Consider the following 22275-nt stretch of genomic DNA (forward strand, 5'->3'; position numbering starts at 1 on the left):
AATCCTTCCTAATGGATTATAGCTTCATTCTTTCTCTAACACAGATATGATGGAGCGCTGCTTGAAGCCTGCATGCGAGTCTTTCCAGCAAATTAGCAACAGTGTTAATTAGAGTTTACTTGCAGCTCCGCTATATTGTATGAGCTGCAGTGTTGTGTTTATTATGATTGTTTTTCTGGCTCCCTTCATCCTCAGTTAAATAGTTTCAGCTTATATACTATTCTGAGCGTAAAATATGCACTTTGTCTGGGGCTTAACGCCTGACAGTTAACTTTTCTACAGAAAGATCAATTGTTTTTTTTTTTTTTTTTTTTTTTCATCATTTTGTATTTATTTGTACCTTTCAGACATATGTTGAGATGTCTATTCTCTCATGCTGTACTATATTTAAAATATTTTTTTTCTAGCTTTGTGGGTGTATACCTACTTGCCTGTTCAATAGACTTAGATAAAGAATTGGCAGGGCACAATTGTTCATTGTGTTGTATTAGTTTAAAATAAGATTTATAGTTGATGTTTTTGTGTTCCTATGGAGATACTTGTCCAGGTGTTCTGCAGAGTATGTTTTCTTCAGTTGCTGATTAATGCACACGTGTAAAAGTATTAGTCTTTGAATTAGACAGAAATTGTTTAGCAGTTCTTGATCTTTTCCATGTCAGAAACAGCTTGCCAAAAAACAAAAGTAAAGAAGCTAAATACCATCACAATACCTTCTATGAAAAACACATGTTGCTGAAATAAGTGTGGACATGGATAAAAAAAGGGACGTTTTAGGCAAATGTTATCTTGTCAACCTTAGACCGATGCCCTTCTGCCTCCAGAACCTTGTCTGCTTAGTAATGATACCCATTACCTAAGATGCGTTTAATGCAAGTTAAAGAGAGCATGTTTAGTGGTATTCGTTAATGGAAATCCTACACACGAAGTGCAGCTAGCTTATATTGTATGCTGCCATACCCATTTTTTTTCTGGTGTGTTGGCAACCTATTCAATTGAATGGGCTGCCTTAAACACGTTAACGTATGACACAACATAACACTCCAGAATTGCAAAGTGCGAATGGTACCTACTAGGGATCGACCGATTATCGGCAAAGCTGATATATCGAAGGCCGAAATGCACTTTCCCCGATATATCGGAATCGGCCACCAAGGTGACCGATATTGCCGATATTTCAGGAAAGTGCATTTCGGCCTTCGTCGATATATCAGCTTTGCCGATATTTCAGCGGCTCGCCCGGGTCTCCCGCCTCCTTTCAGCGGGCAACCAGCCTGCATGGCCGCCGAGGACCCAATCAAAGCCACATTCGGCTCTGATCTTATGGTTGAGCAGTTTTCACTAACTTCTGCTTATGCAATTTTTTAACTTTTTAGATGTTTCCTTTTGCAATTTTTTATGTGTTATTAATACTTTCCTGTTTTGTATGTAACTTGTTTTGCTTCCTGTTAACACAGATGAACCTAGAAGTTATATATGGCGATACAGACTCTATCATGATAAACACAAATTGCAACAACCTGGAGGAGGTCTTTAAGCTGGGAAACAAGGTCTCTATATGGCATGTTTTTTTCTTTTTTTGCTGAAATGGCTTGCATGCTACCACTGAAATCCTATTTATTATATTTCCTGACTTCCAAAGTAGTTTATCTTCATATACATATGATTGGTCCTACTTTGTCAAAGACTGGTAAGGTAGTGTTCGAACACAGACAACAATCAAAGTACCACTGTTATTTTAGATTATATTTTTGGGATTACAAGGGCTTTGAATTTCAAATAATTATTTTTAAAATTATGGATAGAAGAAATGTGCCTGTCCTCTATCATGTTATACGATTGCCAAGACAAGCTGTGTCCTTGCCCACTGCAAACAGCAGTGCCCTGCACAGTTTTTGGTTTCCTTCTTCCACTCTACAAAATGAAGGGTCTATACCACTGAGTTGGAATTTATTATTTATTATTTTAAAAGGATTTCTGACTTCTGCTTTTTATTTGCTTTGGGTTAGTGTCTCAAAATATTGATGTTATGCATGGCAGCCGGACAACTAAAAATGTTCAATAAGTTAAGGGATACCAGCCTGAATATACCTCAGTACACCTTTCCTTTAATGTATTGCCAAAATAAGAAAAATTGTTGAAATAATATTGGAAAGTTCCTTTCTAGGCATCTGTGTTAGATGAAAGGCCTTTTTCCCCCACATTTTTTACATCTGGCTCCATTGTTTTTTTGTTTTTTGTTTTTTTGTTTTTTTTTGTAGAGGTTCTATATACACTGGAGATCAAAATTCGAGAACAATTTATGAACACTTGATTTTTTTCAGAAATAATGTAATCCAGGGCTTGACAAATTTGCTTGAAATCTAGAAGCCAGCTAAAAAAGTTAGGGGCTAATTTATTTATTTATTTTTTTTTCACGCATGTCTAATGACTGGCTTTTGTCAAACTGGCTGCTATACATACGGGCCGAATGATGGCTAGTTTTTAATGAACTGGCTGTTGTCTGGCATTCGACTCGTGTGTACTTGGCTTGATGGTGTAATGGGCAGTGGCTCACTAGGGAAGGACAGTGCAACAAGTTGAAAGTGATTGGAGATCCAGTAACTCTTGCCACCGTAGGCCACTTTTACACGTGCACCTCCGCGAAGCTGAATCCACTTGCTCAGCGAGGATTTCGCCGCTTAGCCCCGCTGAGCAGGTTGATGACAGGTCTTTTCCACTTCGCTATACAAAGCGAACATGGACACAGTTCTGTGTCATGACAGGGAGAGAATAAAAAATGTATTTTATTAAAAAAAATAAATAAAAATAAAATCTGTTTATATCTTTGTAGAGTTGTAAATGGAACTGAGGCTGTTCTGACCAGGTGCCCCACACTCCCTGTCCGCTCACTGGTAAAGACGGGGTGCCAGATCAAGCCCTAAACCTCTTCTCTGAGCGGTTAGAACAGGCAGGGGAAACCCTCATCGCTGCCAGTGACTGCTTATTGCAGCCTCGGCACCACAAGAGGGCGCCAGTTCCCCAATTTAAGTGTCTCCCTACAGCAGGTCGCAAATCCGCGGCCTCAATTACCGGCCGGCGCAGCTTCTTAGTCCAGCGGCCCGGGGCCGCATGGGGCCGACAGACATCCCAACCTGCGATAACTAATTTCAGGGAGGTGGCACTCCACTCTTCCCCCACCAATTTAACACAATTAGAGGATGATCAAATGAAAGGCAATCAGTATGCAGAGGTTTACTTTTGAGAGATATTAAAGGAACACTCTAACCACCTTTACTACTTGAGTGATTTGAAGTGGTCATGGTGGTAGAAGTCCGAAACACTGCACATGCTGGGATATTTACAATTATGTGCTGGGGGGCTAGTTGCACCCCTAGCACATGTGACTTACTGCTGTGGGTACTGCTGGCTGGTATTGCTGGCAGGAAATGCTGGCAGAGTGTGGGGGGAGCGTTGCTGGAGGAAGCATGCAGAGCCAATGCTTCCTGTATTTCTCGGTCCCCTCACAGGCGAAGTGCATTTGATATCACTCAGCCTGTGACAGGACGGAGCCGTAACTAATAAAGGAAGCATCGGCTCCGTTCTGACAGCTAACACAAACAGCACAGCACTTGTGGGTGTCAAGGAGCCACAACCCGCATGCGGGAGACTCCTGAACCTCATGGGAGACTTGGGATGTCTGGGACAAGACACCTGCCACAGTGTAGCCCAGGCGCCAGGCCGCTAATTCTAGTCGCCAATTCGACCTTGGGTTTGTCAAGCCCTCATGTAATCTTCATTGCTCAACATTTGATGGAATTTTTGTTTTGGCTATACCATGCTAATAGAACAGTGTTTTCTCTGTCGTTCATTGACGGAAACAGTCCTCTGATCCATGTCAGTAGGGTTATACTGCCCCCTACAGGAGTAGGACACTACTCAGAAAAAAAGTTCTGGCTACGCCTATGGGCAGTTCCGGAGGGTGCACCCCCTCTCTTCCTGCATAGGATGTCAGTTTTTTAATCTGCCTAGTCAGAAGTAAGGACCTAGTTCCTTGCTGGGATCTTTGGTCCTGGCATAAATAGTATTTCTCTATCGCTCATTGACAGACGTAGTCTTCTTGATTCTCAAGAGCTGGGTTATGTTGTCTCCGCAGGAGTAGGACTAGGCAGAATGACAAAACGTTCCGGCTCCACCCTAGGGGGCAGTCCCTGAGGGCATATCCTCCCTCTCCCCGCTACAGGGAATCAGTTTTTTTCTGTCTAGTCAGGAGTAAGGACCTAAGCTCCTTGCTGGGATCTTTTGGTCCTGGCAAGACTTTTTTTCTTTAAGAAAAAGACATTTTTTAGGTAGTTTTCTCCAGTGTTTTTTTCCTGTGAGATCTTCAAGCAAAAATGCCGGACTGGGCGACACTTGTGGTCACCCCAGCCGGCCTACGAGCGCGTGCAGACCAGGCATTGCGCTTGGTCGGCCGCGACATATTCAAGTAAGTATGCGGGGCCGGGCGACGGGCTGGATGTGAGATCCAGTGGTCACCCCGGTTTCTGCCTAAAAGCGCGTGCAGACCAGTGCGCTGAGTCGGCCGCGACGGAGTCCCAGTAAAGGGACTGACTTTGCGAGTTAAAAGCTCGCTTGGACGCCAGGACCAGAGAGTCGAGGCGTCCACAAACCCCCACCCCGGTGGAGAGGGTATTATGAAGAGAGGGTGCCTGTCGGTTCGGTATGGTGAGTAAAACGTTCCCTTTTTTCCTCATTTATGAGGCAGTATATATTATGGGCCCCTCCATATATGGTCAGTATATATCTGACACTTACAAGTCCCCCTTGTAATACAGCAGGTGTTTGTGGGAAGTGGACTTGGTTTAAGAGCTAACACTCTACCCAGCAGATTGTAACATTACAGCAGACATAGGAGGTATAATCCTACCTTATGTGCAGTGTATCTCTGTAGATCCATATGTCACCTCTCAGCAGAGTGCAGGTGGATGTGCTGGGAAGACGATATCGGCGGTCCGCCGCCATTTTGCCGTAGACCGATTGCATGTATGTCCTCAGGTCACGCCGGCCGCCATGTTTTTGGAGTCTTATGTCTCTTCTATGGGGGCGGCCATGTTTTGTGAGCCCAGCTTCCTCGTGGAGGGCTGGGAACGCCGGAAGGCGTACACAGGGGGCGGAGCCACGCCTTCTGCCCGGGAAAAAGCAAACAGCTCCTTCCAGTCTGTGTAAGACAGACGCTGGCTGCAGTTTGTTGGAAACTGCACTGCATCGGTTGGTGAGCCTTGGGGGTCCCTCTCTCTCTCTCTGGGATCGAGAAGCAGGTACTCTGAGGGGCGCTATTGCGCTAGGGGGAGACACACAAAAAAAAAAAAAAAAAAGTTTTTTTGTTTATTGCTGGCAAAGTGTCCTGTATTAACATGGACCCTGCCACTCATGTATCTCCTCCGGATCCCCTCGAGGGGTCTGCGGGATCCTCCAGCACCCCATTGACAATTGAATCTTTGTCAGCTATTATGGAAACTTTTGTGTCCCGGGTGGAAGTGGCTTGTCAGGGACAGGGCGCAAGAAAGCGACCCCCGCCTAACCCCTTATTATCTGAAACCTCGGATTCAGACTCTGAGCCTATTTCTGCAGTTGCAGGTACTTCATCTGGTATTGGTGTCTCGGGTCCTGTCTCTTCAGACAGTGAGGAGGATGTTTCGGCATCCGCCATAGCCCGAGAGGAAGCGTTGGTAAACGCACTCATTGTATCTGTTCAAGAGACTTTAAGGTTACAGGGTATTCCATCAGAAATAGCTGAAACTGAGATCCCTTTTGGGACTAAAAAGCGCATCAAAGTGGCAAAGGTTTTTCCATTGCCCAAATGTTTTGGCAATCCAATCGATGAAGAATGGCGTCTGCCAAAACGCACTTTTAATATTTCCAAACGCATTGACAGGCGTTATCCGTTTGAGGAAACCCTTATTAAGAAATGGACAGAACCACCTGTGGTGGATTCACCTATTGCTAGATTGAATAAAGCCACGGTTATTCCTTTAGAAGACGCTCCGTCTTTTAAAGATCCAGTGGATCGCAAGATAGAAGCTATGTCTCGCACCATGTTTTCCTTGATTGGATCAGCTTTCAGGCCAATAATTGCTATTGGTCTGGTTTCGCAGGCTGTAACTGAATGGACCAAGTGGTTACGCCGGGACTTAGAAGAAGTCCCTCAGGCGGTATCAGATTTGTTGGAACAAATGATACAGGGGTTACAGTTTGTATGTGATGCGGCGTTAGACGCCACTCCATTAATGGCGCGAGCATCAGTCTCAGCAGTGGTTCTCAGGCGTACACTGTGGCTAAAAGGTTGGATAGCCGACCAAGGTTCCAAAAAAGCATTGGCTAATATCCCCTTTTCAGGAGAGCGTCTATTTGGAGCCAACTTAGATGAGATCATTAAGGATCTCACCGGTGGAAAAAGCACCTTTTTACCGCAAAATTTTAAAGGTAGAGGAACTCGTCAAAGACGAGGGCCTTCTTTTTCTGCTCACAAGAGGTTTTTTCGTCCAGCGGGTGAAAAAACTAAGTCCCCCAAGCCTCCTGCAGGAGGCGTCAGGGGTCGTTGGTCGGGCAAGCAAAAGCCCGCCCCCTCCAGACCTGAAGATAAACCATCCAAAGCCTGAAGGTGCGCCCCCACCCATAACTGGGGTGGGGGGACGTCTTCGCCGGTTCCCGGATCCATGGCTTTCCAGAATCCCGGACAAATGGGTTTGCGAAGTCATAAAGTCAGGGTACAAGATCGAGTTTCGATCTCTCCCACCGGCGCGATTCTTCCCTTCCAATATCCGACTATCTCCGGATCGTCTAGAAGATCTGCGGAGAGCAGTCACAGATCTACTACAACAAGGAGTGGTAGTCCACGTTCCTTGGACAGAACGGTTTCAAGGGTTTTATTCAAACCTGTTTACAATACCCAGGAAAGAGGGCAAAGTGCGTCCAATTCTGGACTTAAGAGCGCTCAATTCTTTCGTCAACATAAGAAGATTCAGAATGGAGTCCATTCGCACGGTAGCAGCCTTCCTGCATCCAGGGGATGTCTTAGCGTCCATAGACATCAAGGACGCCTATCTTCACATTCCCATTTTCGCAGGACATCAGCGTTTTCTACGCTTTTCCGTAGAGGAGAACCACTATCAGTTTGTGGCGTTACCTTTCGGTCTCGCCACGGCTCCGCGGGTCTTCACAAAGGTGTTGGCCCCAATGTTGGCACTTCTGCGCCAAAGAGGTATATCGATTCTAGGTTACCTAGACGATCTTCTGCTTCATGCAGAATCTCCTCAGACCTTGCTACAAAACATAGAAATTACTATGATTTCTTTACAGGAATTCGGGTGGCTGGTGAACCAGCAAAAGTCATTTCTGGTTCCCACCCAGAGGCTCGAATATCTGGGTCTAATTCTAGACACAGTCAGGACGAGAGTTTTCCTTCCGGTAGGGAAACTTCGAAAGATTCAATCAGCAGTCCAGTTGTTACTGTCCAACAGCTGGTCTTCCCTTCGGACGTGCATGAGGGTTCTGGGGTTGATGGTGGCTTCATTCGAAGCAGTCCCATTTGCCCAGTCCCATACCCGAATTCTTCAGCAAGAGATTCTTCTCAGATGGAATCGGAATCCGGAATCCCTGGACAATCAGATACGATTGAGCAAACAGACCAGAGAGTCTCTGGTTTGGTGGCTTCGGTCTCCAATGCTCAGCCAGGGAAAGTCATTTCTGCCAATATATTGGACGATAGTGACCACGGATGCCAGTCTATCCGGATGGGGAGGAATTCTTGGTCAGTTATCTGTCCAGGGACTTTGGTCCCCGGAAGAATCCAGATTACCGATAAATGTATTGGAACGGAGAGCGATCAGACTTTGTCTGATTCACTGGACCGAGCAGCTTCAGGGCAGCCCGGTTCGGATCCAGTCGGACAATGCCACGGCCGTGGCTTATGTCAATCATCAGGGGGGCACCAAGAGTGTCCGAGCGGCCAAAGAAGTGGCTTGCATTCTTCGCTGGGCGTAACGATTTGTTCCAGCAATCTCTGCGGTGTTCATTCCGGGGGTGGAGAATTGGCAGGCAGATTATCTCAGCCGTCAGAGCCTGGATCAGGGGGAATGGTCCCTCCATCCAGACGTTTTCCACCAGTTGTGCCTACGGTGGGGCACCCCGGATGTGGATCTGTTGGCATCACGATTCAACAGGAAAGTTCAGAGATTCGTGGCTCGCTCCCGCGATCCTCTAGCAGAAACCGCAGACGCACTGATCGCCCCGTGGGGGCAATACCAGCTAATGTATGCCTTCCCTCCTCTCGCGTTACTGCCAAGACTTCTTCGCAGGGTAGAGGAGGAAGGAATCCCAGTAATCCTGGTAGCTCCGGACTGGCCTCGTCGAGCTTGGTACGCCGACATGGTCAGACTGGTGGCGGACGTCCCATGGAGACTTCCTCTCAGGGAGGATCTACTGTCTCAGGGACCGATCTTCCATCCTGCTTTACGATCGCTGGCTTTAACGGCCTGGCTATTGAGACCCAGGTGCTGAAGGACAAAGGTTTGTCAGCTTCAGTTATTCCTACTCTAGTTGAAGCAAGGAAAGCGACTTCCAGAAAGATTTATCATCGCACATGGAAGTCCTACATTGCATGGTGTGAACCTTTGGGGTTCCGTCCTCGGTCTTATTCGATTAGTCGAATATTGGCTTTTCTGCAACAAGGGGTTGAGCAGAAACTGGCCTTGAGTACTATCAAGGGTCAGGTCTCAGCATTAGCCATCTTCTTTCAGAAGCCTTTGGCTACTCATTCCTTGGTGCGGAATTTCATCCAGGGGGTGCGACATCTGGCTCCGCCAGTGCACGCGCGTTACCCCCCTGGGATCTTAATTTAGTGTTGTCGGTTCTTCAGAAACCTCCCTTTGAAGATATTAGGGAGATTCCTCTACCCACGTTGTCCCAGAAGGTGGCCTTCTTGGTGGCTATTACTTCTGCACGCAGGGTGTCAGAACTGGCCGCATTATCTTGTCGTTCACCATATCTGGTGGTTCATAGAGATAAGGTGGTTCTCCGTCCGAATCCATCCTTCCTACCAAAAGTAGTTTCAGAATTTCATCTGAATGAAGAAATTGTATTACCTTCCCTGTGTCCTAAGCCCAGTCATCCTCGGGAATTTGCTTTGCACTCCTTGGATGTGGTCCGGGCGATCAGGGTATACTTGAAAACGACAGACTCGTTTCGCAAGACGGATTCACTTTTTGTGATCCCAGATGGACCCAAAAAGGGGTTGCCTGCATCTACCGCGACCATTTCCAGTTGGATCAGACAGACGGTAGTACAGGCTTATTCTATTAAGGGTCGGGAGCCCCCGTTCCCTGTTGAGGCGCACTCCACTCGGGCACTTAGTGCGTCTTGGGCCTTTCGCCATCAGGCGTCAGTGGTCCAGGTGTGCAAGGCGGCTACCTGGTCGTCGGTGCATACCTTCTCTAAACATTATAAAGTTGATGTAATGGCATCGTCTGATGCCTCATTTGGCCGCAAGGTTTTGCAGGCCGCAATTTGAGGAGACCAGTGGTCTACCTCGAGGGTTTTTTTTTTTTTCCGTTGGAAAATTTTTCTTTAGTCTCATTCTTTGTTTATAATGAGCCTTTAAAACTTCTAGTTTGGCACCGGTTGGGCCTTCTAGATTGGATTTGATTTTGTCAATCCCACCCCTCATTTGTGGCACTGCTTCTGGATGTCCCAGCTCTTGAGAATCAAGAAGACTACGTCTGTCAATGAGCGATAGAGAAAAATGGATTTTTGTAAGAACTTACCGTAAAATCCTTTTCTCTTAAGCTCATTGACAGACGTAGTACTCGCCCCTCTATCATTGAGTTGGGTTGGGTTAATTTCTCTGTACTGCTTTAAACAGAACTGATTCCCTGTAGCGGGGAGAGGGAGGATATGCCCTCAGGGACTGCCCCCTAGGGTGGAGCCGGAACGTTTTGTCATTCTGCCTAGTCCTACTCCTGCGGAGACAACATAACCCAGCTCTTGAGAATCAAGAAGACTGCGTCTGTCAATGAGCTTAAGAGAAAAGGATTTTACGGTAAGTTCTTACAAAAATCCATTTTTTCTCTTACTTCTTCTGACAGTCGCCGCCCATCCATCTATTGGTTAATGGCGCTCCCTCTGCAGGAGTAAGCTAGCTAGTTTTAAATGTTAATAAAAAAAGTTTCTATACTTACACACCTCTAGAGGGCCGTCCCCAGCTATTATTCTGATCCAGTTGCCACTGGTCCTCAGTTTTATGCTGCCTAGCCTTAGGAGTAGGCTAGCTTTTTCCTTGCCGCGACCTTGCTTCTCGGTTGTCTCAGTTTATTTTTACCAATCTATGTGTTTTTCTTCTGAAAATAGATTTTCATTTCTCTCACTATCACTAGTTAGTCACTTTTCCTGGAGGACTAAAAGTGACAGCAGAGCTGGGCCTCGCACTAGGTAATATAGATCCTTATGGAGTCCCAGCCTGCCAATGAGCGTCGCAGGTCACTGGTGCGCCCAGGCCTTGCAACGACAGTACCCCTTGGAATGGGGACGAGCCTGCGAAGGTGTGTCTTCGCTGAGGGTGTCTCAACTCGGGAATGCCCGCATGTTGTAGTCATCCCTCCTTGGCTGATGGCACCCCCACTTTGGGTTTTCCTGGACTGGTGAGTACTGATTCCCCCTTGTCCCTGGGGACGTTTAGGGGGGTTTGTGGGCCCACTCTTGGGGGATGGCAGGGCTGGTGGTCTCTGGGATCTTCCTGGCCGGTTTAGTGTTATTTCCCTCCCTCCCTGGCCCTGCTGAGGGTGCTGTGTGGGGTACTTGTGGTACCTGGGGGGGCTTCATAGCTGTGAGGGGTCTCCCCGGGGTACCCTGTGATGGCCAGACCGCATTTATATGCTTATTTTGGCGCCGCTTAGCGCGGCCGCCATTTTAGGTGAGGGCAGATGGCTGAGCCCTGTGTGTGTGGGCAGCAGCCATTTTATGTTACTGTCCTAATGCCGATCGGGCGCCATCTTGGCTAAGAGCACTTGCCTATTAAGGGCAAGCGGCCATCTTGCCTGTGACTTTTTCCATTGAGTTTCATTAGGCACCATTTTTTTGTGGCTCAAGGGCTAGGCCTCTAGGGGCGTGACGTCATTTCCTCTTTCCCTTCCATCTTCTCACAGGGCAGTGTGTGAGGCAAGTACCTGACACTCTGTTGGATTTTTTCCTTTGCCAAGGCCATTTTACTGACAAAACTGTTTTTTCTTGTGGCAATTGTATTATCGGAGGGGGTTCTTTCAATTGGTGCTGGGGGGTCTGCGGGAACCACAGATTTAAAGGGCCAGCGTCCTTTTTACTTAATATGGCAAAAATGGACTCCCAGGATAGCAAATTCCCTGCAGACCTTGTGGGGGCTTCGGGTACCCCTGAATCCTCTTCCACGGCCTCATTATCTGCTGCTCTTGCGACTTTGGCATCCAAAGTGGATCTGCTGACGTCAGAAGGCTCTGCTTAAAAACGGCCTATGCCCTCCCAGTCCTCAGACTCTGAGCCTGAATTGGTTGTCACGGACGATGTCCCTCCTGAGGGGTCCCAGTCCTCCGCTTCCGAGGGGGTGGAGGAGGAATCTTCCTCCTCGTGGTGCGGGAATGCGCTGCGATGGATGCCCTCATTAACGCCATTGAGGAAACTCTCCATATTGATGAGCCATCTCAGTCAAGTAAGCGGGCTGCTTTTGGGTTCCGAAGGGCCCTGAAGTCAGGTAAGATTTTTCCCTGTCCTGAGGAGTTTCACAAAATTGTGACTGACCAGTGGTGTCACATTAAACATATGCTGCTGGTGCCTAAGCATTTTTTTTTTTCCTTTTTGGAGGCTGTGGACAAATGTTGGACGGTGTCCCCTAAAGTGGACCACACTGTCTCTAGACTGAAAAAAATCCACCTTGATACCAGTGAAGGCCTCCCGGTGTTCAAAGACGCAGCTGATAGGCGTGTGGAGGCGCTTTCCAGCCACGTTTACTTGGTTGCGGGCTCTCTGTTAAAACCTGTTTTTTGCGGTGATGGCCTCTCAGGCTCGAACGGCATGGTTCAAGGTGCTTCGGAGAACCCTGGTGGCGGAGTCGGCCTCTCTGACTGCCCTTGACATGGTGAATCAGATTACCCAGACTGGCATGTACCTGTGTGACACGGCCTTGGCCGAGGCTCCGTTAGTCGCTTGGTTGTGTGCGGTCGGGGTCGCGATCCACCGCATCATTGTGCTAAAGAGCTGGTCTGCTGACCAAGCTTCCTAAAAGACGGTGTCCGATGTTCCTTATGTGGGGAGTCGTCTTTTTGGGGACACTGGATGCGTTGATTAAAGGGGCTTACGAGGGGGGTAAGAGTACTCTGTTGCCGCAAGTCACTAAGGGTAAGTCCTCCCGTGCTAAGCCCAAAAGCTCAGCATAGGTCCTTTCGTGCCTTCGGGGAACAGGACAAGGGCAAATTATCCAAGCCCTCCGGTGGTCACAAAAAGCCGTGGTCAGGTAAGCCAAAGGCCGGTCAGTCTGGCTCGGCGGCCCAGTCCACCTCTTCCTGAAGGGCCGCCCTCACCCATCTTAGGGTTGGGGGGGGGGGCGTCTGCGTTTTTTTCCAGAACCCTGGTTGTCCAGCATTCGGTACAGGTGGGTTCACAAGCTGATTCGATCAGGGTGCAAGATCGAGTTTCGATCTCGCCCCACAGACAGATTCTTCCCGTCCAATCTCCAGCTGTCTCCCGATCGGCTCAGAGCTCTCATGGGGGCAGTGCAAGATCTGCTCCCCCAGGGAATCGTTGTGCCCGTACTTTCACTGGACAGGTTTGGCGGTTTTTACTCCAACCTGTTCACAGTGCCCAGGAAACGGGGCCAAGTGCGTCCGATTCTTGACCTCAAGTCTCTGCACCGCTTTGTGCGGGTGCAGAAGTTCCGGATGGAATCCATCGGGTCGGTAGTGGTGTCATTGTGTCCAGGGGACTTCCTGGCCTCCATCGACTTGAAGGATGCGCACTTGTACATCCCTCTCTGCGAAGGGTCATCAGAGAGATTTCCGCTTCACGGTAGCAGGGGGGCATTACCAGTTTGTGGCGTTGCCCTTCGGTCTCGCTTTGGCTCCCAGGGTTTTCACCAAGGTTTTGGCCCCGGTGATGACTTTCCTGCGTTTTAAAAGGGATTGCGGTCCTCGGTTATCTGGAAGACCTCCTGTTAAGGTCGAGCTTGTGTGCAACTTTGATCAGCGATCTGGCCGTGACAGTTCAGACACTCCAGGAGTTCGGTTGGACCTTCAATTTTCAGAAGTCTGCACTGACTCCTTTAGTTCTTCTTCAGTACCTGGGGATGATCCTGGACGCGGCTCAGGCACAAGTTTTTCTTCCAGAGGACAACTTCCGGACCCTGCAGGATGAGATCCGGTTCATCAGGGACAACTATCTCGCCTCCTTGCGGACCTGTATGCAGTCTCTGGGTCTGATGGATTTGCCTTTCTAAGCCGTCCCGTTTGCTCAATTTCACACAGGGATTTTGCAGACGAAGATCCTGGCCAGGTGAGACAGAACTCCTCAGTCTTTGGACGGGAGGATTTCTCTGAGCCACCAAGTATGGTTGGATCTTTTGAGGTAGCTTCAGTCGCCGACTCTGACACAGGGCCAGTCCTTTCAGCCTCTGCTGTGAACGGTGCTCACCACGGATGCCAGCCTGTCCTGCTGGGGAGGAGTTCTGGACATGCTTTGTGCCCAGGGGACCTGGTCGGCAGAGGAGGGTTCCTTGCCGATAAACATCTTGGAGCTCCTCTAGCTTTGTCTGTTCCGATGGGTCATTTTGACTTCGGGGTGTCCGGTTCGGGTACAGACGAACAACGCCACGGCTGTGGCTTATATCAATCGCTAAGGGGGCACCAAGAGTGCCCGGGCGGCCAAGGAAGTGGCCGAGATCCTGTCTTGGGCCAAATTGCAATCCCTTCATCCGGAGGTGTTTTGCCTCCTGTGTGCTCGGTGGGGGACTCCGGAACGTGGATCTGTTTGCGTCCCATCTCAACAAAAAGGTGGGAAGGTTCGTGGCCAGAACCCGCAATCCTCTGGCCTCAGGCGGACATAGTTCAGATGGTCGTCGAACCTCCCTAGCGGCTTCCGCTGAGAGATGATCTTCTGTCTCAAGGGCCGATCTTCCATCCTGCTTTACAGTCTCTGGCTTTCACGGAGTGGCTGTTGTAAGCTAGGTCTTGAGTGATAGGGGTCTTCCGCGTGCGCTCATCCCTACCTTGTTGAAGGCTTGTAAAGCTGCTTCTAGAATGATTTGTCATCGCACCTGGACGGCTTATATTGCATGGTTTCCGTCCTCGCTCCTTCTAGGTGGCAAAGGTTTTGGCCTTCATGCAGGAAGGGGTGGATCAGCATCTGGCGCTGACCACAATAAAGGGTCAGTCGTCTTTTTTCCAGTGTCCCTTGATGGCTAATTCTTTGATTCACACTTTTATCCAAGGGGTGCGTCATCTGGTTCCCCCGAGGAAGGCTTCTTTGCCTCCCTGGGACCTGAATCTTGTGTTGTCTGTATTACAACTTCCCTTTGAGAACATCAGAGGGATTCCTCTGCCTGTGGTGTTCCAGAAAGTTGCTTTTCTGGTAGCTATCGCGTCTGCTCGCAGAGTGTCTGAACTGGCGACTTTGTCTTGCCGTTCTCCTTATCTAGTGATTCCTGAGGATATAGTGGTTCTGCGACCCTATCGGGCTTTTGTTCCCAAGGTGGTCTCGTCTTTCCACCTCAATGAGGATATCGTGTTGCCTTCGCTTTGTGCGAAGCCCAAGCATCCCAAGTTAGGTGGCTTTGCATTCCTTGGATGTGGTCCTGGCGATCAGGGTTTCCCTTTCTGCCACAGACTCTCTACAGAAGTCTGATTCCCTGTTTGTTCTTCCTGAAGTACCTCCGAAGGGCTCGGCTGCGTCCGCCGCGACCGTTTCTAAGTGGATCAGACAGACGATTGTTCAGGCCTATTCCATCAAGGGTCAGGTTCCTCCTTTCCCTGTAAAGGCCCATTCTACTAGAGCCGTCAGCGCCTCTTGGGTTTTTCGCCATCAGGCTTCTGTGGCTCAGGTGTGCTATGCGGCGACCTGGTCGTATGTGCACACTTTAACACAATTCTGCAGAACTGATGTACTGGCATCCTCGGATACTTCCTTTGGCCGCATGGCTTTGATTGCGGCTGTTTGCAGAGACCTATTTTTGTCTGTCTCTTCCTTGGGGTGTTTTTTTTTTTTTTGTTACCTTTCAGTTGGTTGCGTCTTACCACACCTGCACTGCTTTGAGACGTCCCAATAGTGAAGGCAAAATGGATGGGCGGCGACTGTCAGAGGACGTAAGAGAAAATAGAATTTTTGTAAAAACTTACCGTAAGATTCTTTTCTCCCCTGACAGTCGCCGCCCCCACCCCTGGGGTTTTTTGGATATGGGGGTTATTGCCTTCCTGTACTGCTTGCTACAAACTGAGGACCAGTAGTAACTGGATAAGGATAATGGCTGGGGACGGCCCCCTAGATGTGTGTCTAAGTATAGAAACGTTTTTTTATTAACATTTAAAACGGCCTAGCTTACTCCTGCAGAGGGCGCCATTACCCAATAGTGAAGGCTAAATGGATGGGCGACGACTGTCAGAGGACGGTAAGTTCCTAAAAAAATTATATTTTTTTTATGTAGATTTTTATTAGATGGCTTTTTCTCCGGATTTTTTTCCTGTGAGATCTTCAAGCAACTATGCCAGATCTGGGCGACGGGCTGGATAATCTAGATCCAGTGGTCACCCCAGCTGGCCAGCGAGCGCATGAAGACCTTAGCTCCGTGATGGGTCGGCCGCGACATAGTCCCACTGCACGGGGACTGGCCCCGCGAGTTAAACATCTCGCAAGGCCACACACAACAGGGTCTAGGCCTATGTCGCAGTGTTCCTATTTGTCCGACAGCCCGCCCACTTCGGTGGAGAGGGGTCCTGTCAGGACATGGTGTCCATCTGTGTTCCTGGTATGATGAGTAAACGTCCCCCACCCCCCCCTGGTGGAGTTTGGGGTGGACGCAGGCCCCTCCCTTGGATGGGACCTCGTGTGCAGGCCGCATGGGGGGCCGGGGGTGCGCTGTCCGTGGTGCTTGGTCGATCGTGGGGGGGGGGGGCTGGTCAGTTACTCCAGGGCTTCCTGCTGCAGGATGGTATAGGAGGGCTTGCGGGGCCACCATTTTCTTGGAGCCTCGTCTGCTATTATGACCGTGGCCATCTTGGTGCTGTACCTCCTAATTTGGACCTACCGATCTCTAGGCTGCATAGGACTACCGTTGTTCCGATGGAGGAATCCCTGTCCTTTAAGGATCTGGGGGATAGTATGGTGCGGCTTGTGACCGGCGATCTGTAATCCCTTGCGGGGTCTGAACTGGGAACAGTGTTTTATGATTGCCCTTGCCATGCAAACTCTGCCTGATGGGCAGAGTTCCAATGCCGTGACTTGGTGAGGAGCAAGTCCCCCCTGCCCTGGGGGAGCGTTTGGACCAGCTGGCGCAGGGGCTGCGATTTGTTTGCGATGCTACGTTGGACACAGCTCCTTTATTGGGTTACCTGCCGCTTTTTGGCGGTGGTTATCCGGTGTATACTTGGCTGAAGTGTTGGTCTGCAGATCAAACTTCTAAGAAGGCCTTAACGGATCTCCCTTTTCTGGGGGATCGCCGGTTTGGAGCTGCCCTGGATGATGATATTTGAAGGGTCTCATGGGGGGAAGAGTGCCTTTCTTCCACAGGCTAACAAGGGTAAGGGCCTTCGTCGTGAACGGGGTCCCTCTCTTTCGGTTCACCACAGTTTCTTCGTCCCTCGGGGACAGTCGATGTGGCAAAGTCCTTCGAGACTTCCTCGGGTGGTTCCAAATGACCCTAGTCTGGCGAACATGAGATGATTATTTTCCAGAGCTGTGGACAAGGCCGACTTGGCCTGAAGGTGCGTCCTCACCCTTATATGGGGTAGGGGAACGTCTTTGCCAGTTCTCAAACCTGCGGCTGGCCCGGATCCCAGGCAGCTGGGTTCAGGTCATGCAGTCCAGTTGCAAGATCAAGATTCTAGCCGATTTTTCCGGTATGGTTTTCCCTTCCAATGTACTGCTGTCCCCAGATCGCTTGCAGGCGCTCTATGGGGCAGTTCAGGCTCTGGTTCAACAAGGCTGGACTTTATGGTTCCGTGCGAATTTAAAAAATTCAAGATTGTACTGGTTCGCACGATGGTGGTTTCCCTACATCAGGGGGATTCCTGGCCTCCATAGACATCAAAGATGCCTACCGTCACATCCCGTTATTTGCAGGACACCAACGGGTTCTCCGTTTCTGCTGTGGGGAAGGATCTCTATCGGTTTGTAGTGTTACCCCTTGGTCTCACTTCTGCTCCTCGGGTCTTCACAACAGTGTTGGCTCCAGTCCTGGCGCTGTTGTGGAAGCGGGGTGTATCGGTCCTGGGTTCCTGGCCAATCTGCTTCTCCGCGTGGTGTCCCCTATGGTGCTGAAGACAGATTTGGAAGTCACCATGTGAACTCTGGAGGAGTTCGGGTGGGTTCTGAACCTTCGGAAGTCATCCCTGGTCCCTTCCATGAGACTGGACTATCTGGGCCTGACTTTGGACTCGTCCTCAGTCAGTGCTTCTCCCTCCGGGTAAAACACTCTTGGAACTTCAGACTGTGGTTAACTGTTAGTTGCATGCAAGTGCTTGGACTGATCTTGTCGTCTTTGAGACGGTCCCTTTTGCTCAAGGATCCCCCAGAAGGCAATCCTCCTCAAATGGGACTGGAATCCAGACTCTCTGGACATTCAGTTCCGGCTGAGCCGTGTGACCAGGGAGTCTTGATCTGGAATCCTTCCTCCCCTTTTTACTGGACGATTTTCACCGCCGATGCAAGCCTGTCCGGGTGGGGAGGAGTCCTCGGCAGGTTCTCGGCAGGTTCTCTGCTTAGGGAGTATGGTCCCTGGGGGGACCGGTGGGGACCGTGCCTTTCAAGCAGAAACAGGCAGAAACAGGAAGTGGTGTGACAGCTTTGTACGCGTTTCGTCATACAACGTCTTCCGCGTCACTAGACTTCCTGAAGGCTTCCTTATGTACGCTGTGGGTAACGGAACGAAATCACGCATTGCGGGAGTCCGTAGAGTATGAGACAGCTACCTGGTCGTCTGTTCACACCTTTACCAAATTTTATAAGGTGGATGTGCTGGCATCTGCAGATGCCTCTTTTGGCCGCAAAGTTTTGCCGGCTGCTGTCTGGTGGGCTTTTGGCCTTCCTTGAGGGTGTTTACTGTTTGTTTCAGGTGGGCCTCATCTTTTGTTCAAATGAGTACTGTGTTGCCTGGTTGCCTATGTTTAGCCTTGGGGACTTGTTCTTTTCTGCTTTTCCCACCCCTCATTTTAGGGCACTGCTTTGGGACATCCCTACTGATATGGATCAGAGGACTGCGTCTGTCAATGAACGATGGAGAAAACTGGATTTTTGACTTAACGTAAAATCCTTTTCTCTTAAAGTTCATTGACGGACGCAGTACCCGCCCCTATTTTTTTTAGTTTGGTTGGTGTTTTTTTCTGACACTGCTTTGATACAAAACTGACATCCTATGCAGGAAGAGAGAGGGTGTACCCTCTGGGACTGCCCATAGGTGTAGCCAGAACTTTTCTGCCTAGTGTCCTACTCCTGTAGGGGTTCAGTATAATCCTACTGATATGGATCAGAGAACGGCGTCCGTCAATGAACTGAAGAGAAAAAGATTTTACGGTAAGTCAAAAATCCAGTTTTTCAAAATAACCAAGGCACTTCAATAAAAAATAAAAACCTTTATTTTGTAGAAAACACAATGATCAAAATTAGAAAACGGCAATAATTGTAGCATGGAGAAAGATTACAACTAACATTTCTGAAGGTTACAACAATCAACTTTTAGTAGTAAGTGTACAGGCAGGCCTTTGCTTTGAATGACTTCAGCACATCTGCGGCCACAGGACATCAATAGTCTCTCACACTGCCCTGGTGTGATTTTGTTCTACTCATCTTCCAGTCTCTTCCACAGTTCGTGACTGTAGTGGGTTTCTTGGCCATAACTTTGTCGCAAAGGATTTTCCAGAGTTTTTCTATTGGGTTTAGATCAGGACTCTGGGCTGGCCATTTCATTATTTCAATGTGTTTGGCTTCAAGGAACTGCTTTACCTGTTTTGCTGTGTGACGAGGCATTGTCGTGCATGAAAATTTCTGGCTCATTGGGTGATGTCGGAGAAGGTTCTGGTAAAAATTTGCATTCACTCTGCCATGTAGCTGTATAAAAGTCATAACTCCTTCTGCAGAAAACATTCCCCAAACCATGACACTTCACCCTCCACCTGTCTCTGACTTCTTTACACGCTTTGTCTTTCCCCAATTTGACGACCAACATAATGTTTACCATTGGACTCAAATACATTTAACTTGCTTTCATCACTAAAGTGAACTTTGGACCAGTTCTCCACTCAACATATTCCTCAGCAAATTTTAGTCTAGCCTTTTAATTCTGTCTGCTAATGAGAGGTTTGGTCACTGCAGAGTGGGCTTTCAGTCAAAACTCTCTTAACTGCGAGACACCGTATGATGAGACAGATCCCGTCTCTGTTCAGCGCTGAACTGGCAAGCAATTACAGCTGGAGTGTTGAACTAGTTGCTCATTGACTTGAATACGTTTTTGATGTTGTAAAGATTCAGTATTCTAGAAATTTGGGAAGACAAACTTCTCTTGCTATGGCTGAAAGGGTCATCCCTTTGGCCTTCATCTGTACAACCTGCTGCCGGAGGGTTTTAGTTACTTTAGAACGGCTCAGCATCTTGCAAAGTCAGAGAAAACTGGAAAGTTAGGCTGCCAGTTAAATAGGATTTGTAAGATAATAAGGCTCCATGTACACGGGACGTTGTTAAAAGTCCCTTTGAATGCTGGAATTTTTAGGACGTTTGAAACGTCCGTTCGGTCGCGTTTGTACCCGCGTTTAGCGGGCGTTTGCGTTTAGAACCGTTCCTAGAGGTCAAAAAAATTATTCCCCTTTAAAATGGAAAAACGCGAACGCTAAACGCGGGTCATCGCGTTCGGACGCGTTTGAAACGCCGGGAAACACACGTTCGAACGCAAATAATTGCGTTCTAAAAAAAGTCCCTGAACGCAACTGCCTGCAAATGACTGTAAACGACCCTGTGTACATGGACAGATAAGATAAAATGTAGATGGGTTCAGGGGCTTCTGAAAAAAACGCCCAACTGCTCCTAAACGGCCATTTCCAGCGTCCCGTGTACATGGACCCTTAAAGAAATTAGCACAAGGTGCCAGATTAACACCAATAACTGGGAGGTATCTGAATGTTTTCTAATTTTGGTCAATATTCTTTTTTCAAATCTCATTGAGGTTTTTTTATTCTATGCTTCAAAATATATGTAATTCATGAAATATGCTTAACAAAACTGCTCTTTTACTCCTGTTAAGATAATTTCAAATAGGAATCAACAGTGACCTTGAAATTTAGGAAATTGTAGGTGGTTCTCTAATTTTGATCGTGTGTGTGTGTGTGTGTGTGTGTGTGTATATATATGTATCTATATATGTGTGGTTTCGTTTTTTTTTTTTATTATTCATAAGTGTATTTTTTCCCCCCAAAAAAAAATGTTTTTGAAAGACGTCTGTGCAAATACAGTGGGACATAAAAGATTGCAATGATCACCATTTTATGCTCTAGGGTCCCTGCTAAAAAAAAAAAAATATATATATATATATATATATATATATATATATATATATATATATATATATATATATATATATACTGTATTTATCGGCGTATAACACGCACTTCAAATTTAGGAGGGAAGTTTTAGGAAAAAAGCTAACATTTGAAATAAACCGCATTGAACTCAGAACTTTTTTTTTTTTTTTAGTCAAATGCAGACTTACCAGTGCCCCTGAATGCAGCCTCATCAGCACAGTTTTTTATATGGTATATATAAATAACTTTACAATCACTGTAAAGGAACAAGCTGAAGTAAGATGATATACCCTACAGATATAAAGCATATACAGGAAACCTCGAATACTCTTCATTAATATTTAACAGGCACACTGTGCTAGATGTGCCGATGACCATTAATAAATGACTGCTAGGACAATAGTATAACCAATATCTAAAAATCAATACACTTTTGTGCAATTATTGGAACAAGAACTCATGGAAGAAGTCCATAAAATAAAAGCTATTAAGAATTTAGCCATGTACCGTACTTGCAGCTGTATTTTAAAAACGGTCCAGGCAGCGCTGAGAAGCAGAGGAGGGGGGCGGGCCAGACCGAGGGGAAGCGAGGGCGAGCGGATGCTGTCATCAGAAATCCCAGCGTCTGCCTATGATAGACGTCACACGTCCCACGTCCCTGCATTGGACTACTGTGCTGTCCATCATAGGAGGCGGGACTTCCTATGACAGACACCGCTCGTCCTTCCTTACGCGCTGCCCGGACTGTTTTTATTTCACTAGATCGGCGTATAACACGTACTGGTGTTTTGCCCTCCGTTTTTAGGAGGAAAAAGTGCGTGTTATACGCCGATAAATACGGTGTGATGGACTTATCAATAAACTGCAGTCATTGAGCATGGACTCCCATATTGTTGAGTGGATTAGGCAGTGGCTGAGTGACAGACAACAGAGGGTTGTAGTCAATGGAGAACATTCAGAACAAGGTCATGTTACCAGTGGGGTACCTCAGGGATCTGTACTGGGACCAATTTTGTTTAATATCTTCATAAGTGATATTGCAAAAGGCCTCGATGGTAAGGTTTGTCTTTTTGCTGATGACACAAAGATATGTAACAGGGTTGATGTTCCTGGAGGGAAACGCCAAATGGAAAAGGATTTAGGAAAACTAGAAGAATGGTCAGAACTCTGGCAACTGAAATTTAATGTGGATAAGTGCAAGATAATGCACCTGGGACGTAAAAACCCAAGGGCAGAATATAGAATATTTGACACAGTCCTGACCTCAGTATCTGAGGAAAAGGATTTAGGAGTAATTATTTCAGAAGACTTAAAGGTGGGAAGACAATGTAATAGAGCAGCACGAAATGCCAGCAGAATGCTTGGATGTATAGGGAGAGGTATAAGCAGTAGAAAGAGAGAAGTGCTTATGCCGCTGTACAGAACACTGGTGAGACCTCACTTGGAGTATTGTGCGCAGTACTGGAGGCCATATCTCCAGAAGGATATAGATACTCTAGAGAGAGTT

General features: G+C 47.8%; 1 protein-coding gene across 1 annotated transcript in view; it reads left to right on the forward strand.

Annotated features, from left to right (window-relative positions):
- The window catches only part of POLA1 (DNA polymerase alpha 1, catalytic subunit), a 1022539-nt gene that overhangs the window by 473714 nt on the left and 526550 nt on the right, over nt 1-22275 (forward strand). The window contains exon 28 of the mRNA XM_082247055.1: nt 1455-1547. Within this exon, the coding sequence (XP_082103181.1) occupies nt 1455-1547 (93 nt within the window). The remainder of the gene's footprint in view (nt 1-1454; nt 1548-22275) is intronic.

The sequence above is a fragment of the Pelophylax lessonae genome (genome assembly GCF_965119305.1).
Source record: "Pelophylax lessonae genome assembly, chromosome: 2".
Classification (NCBI taxonomy): Eukaryota; Metazoa; Chordata; class Amphibia; order Anura; family Ranidae; genus Pelophylax; species Pelophylax lessonae.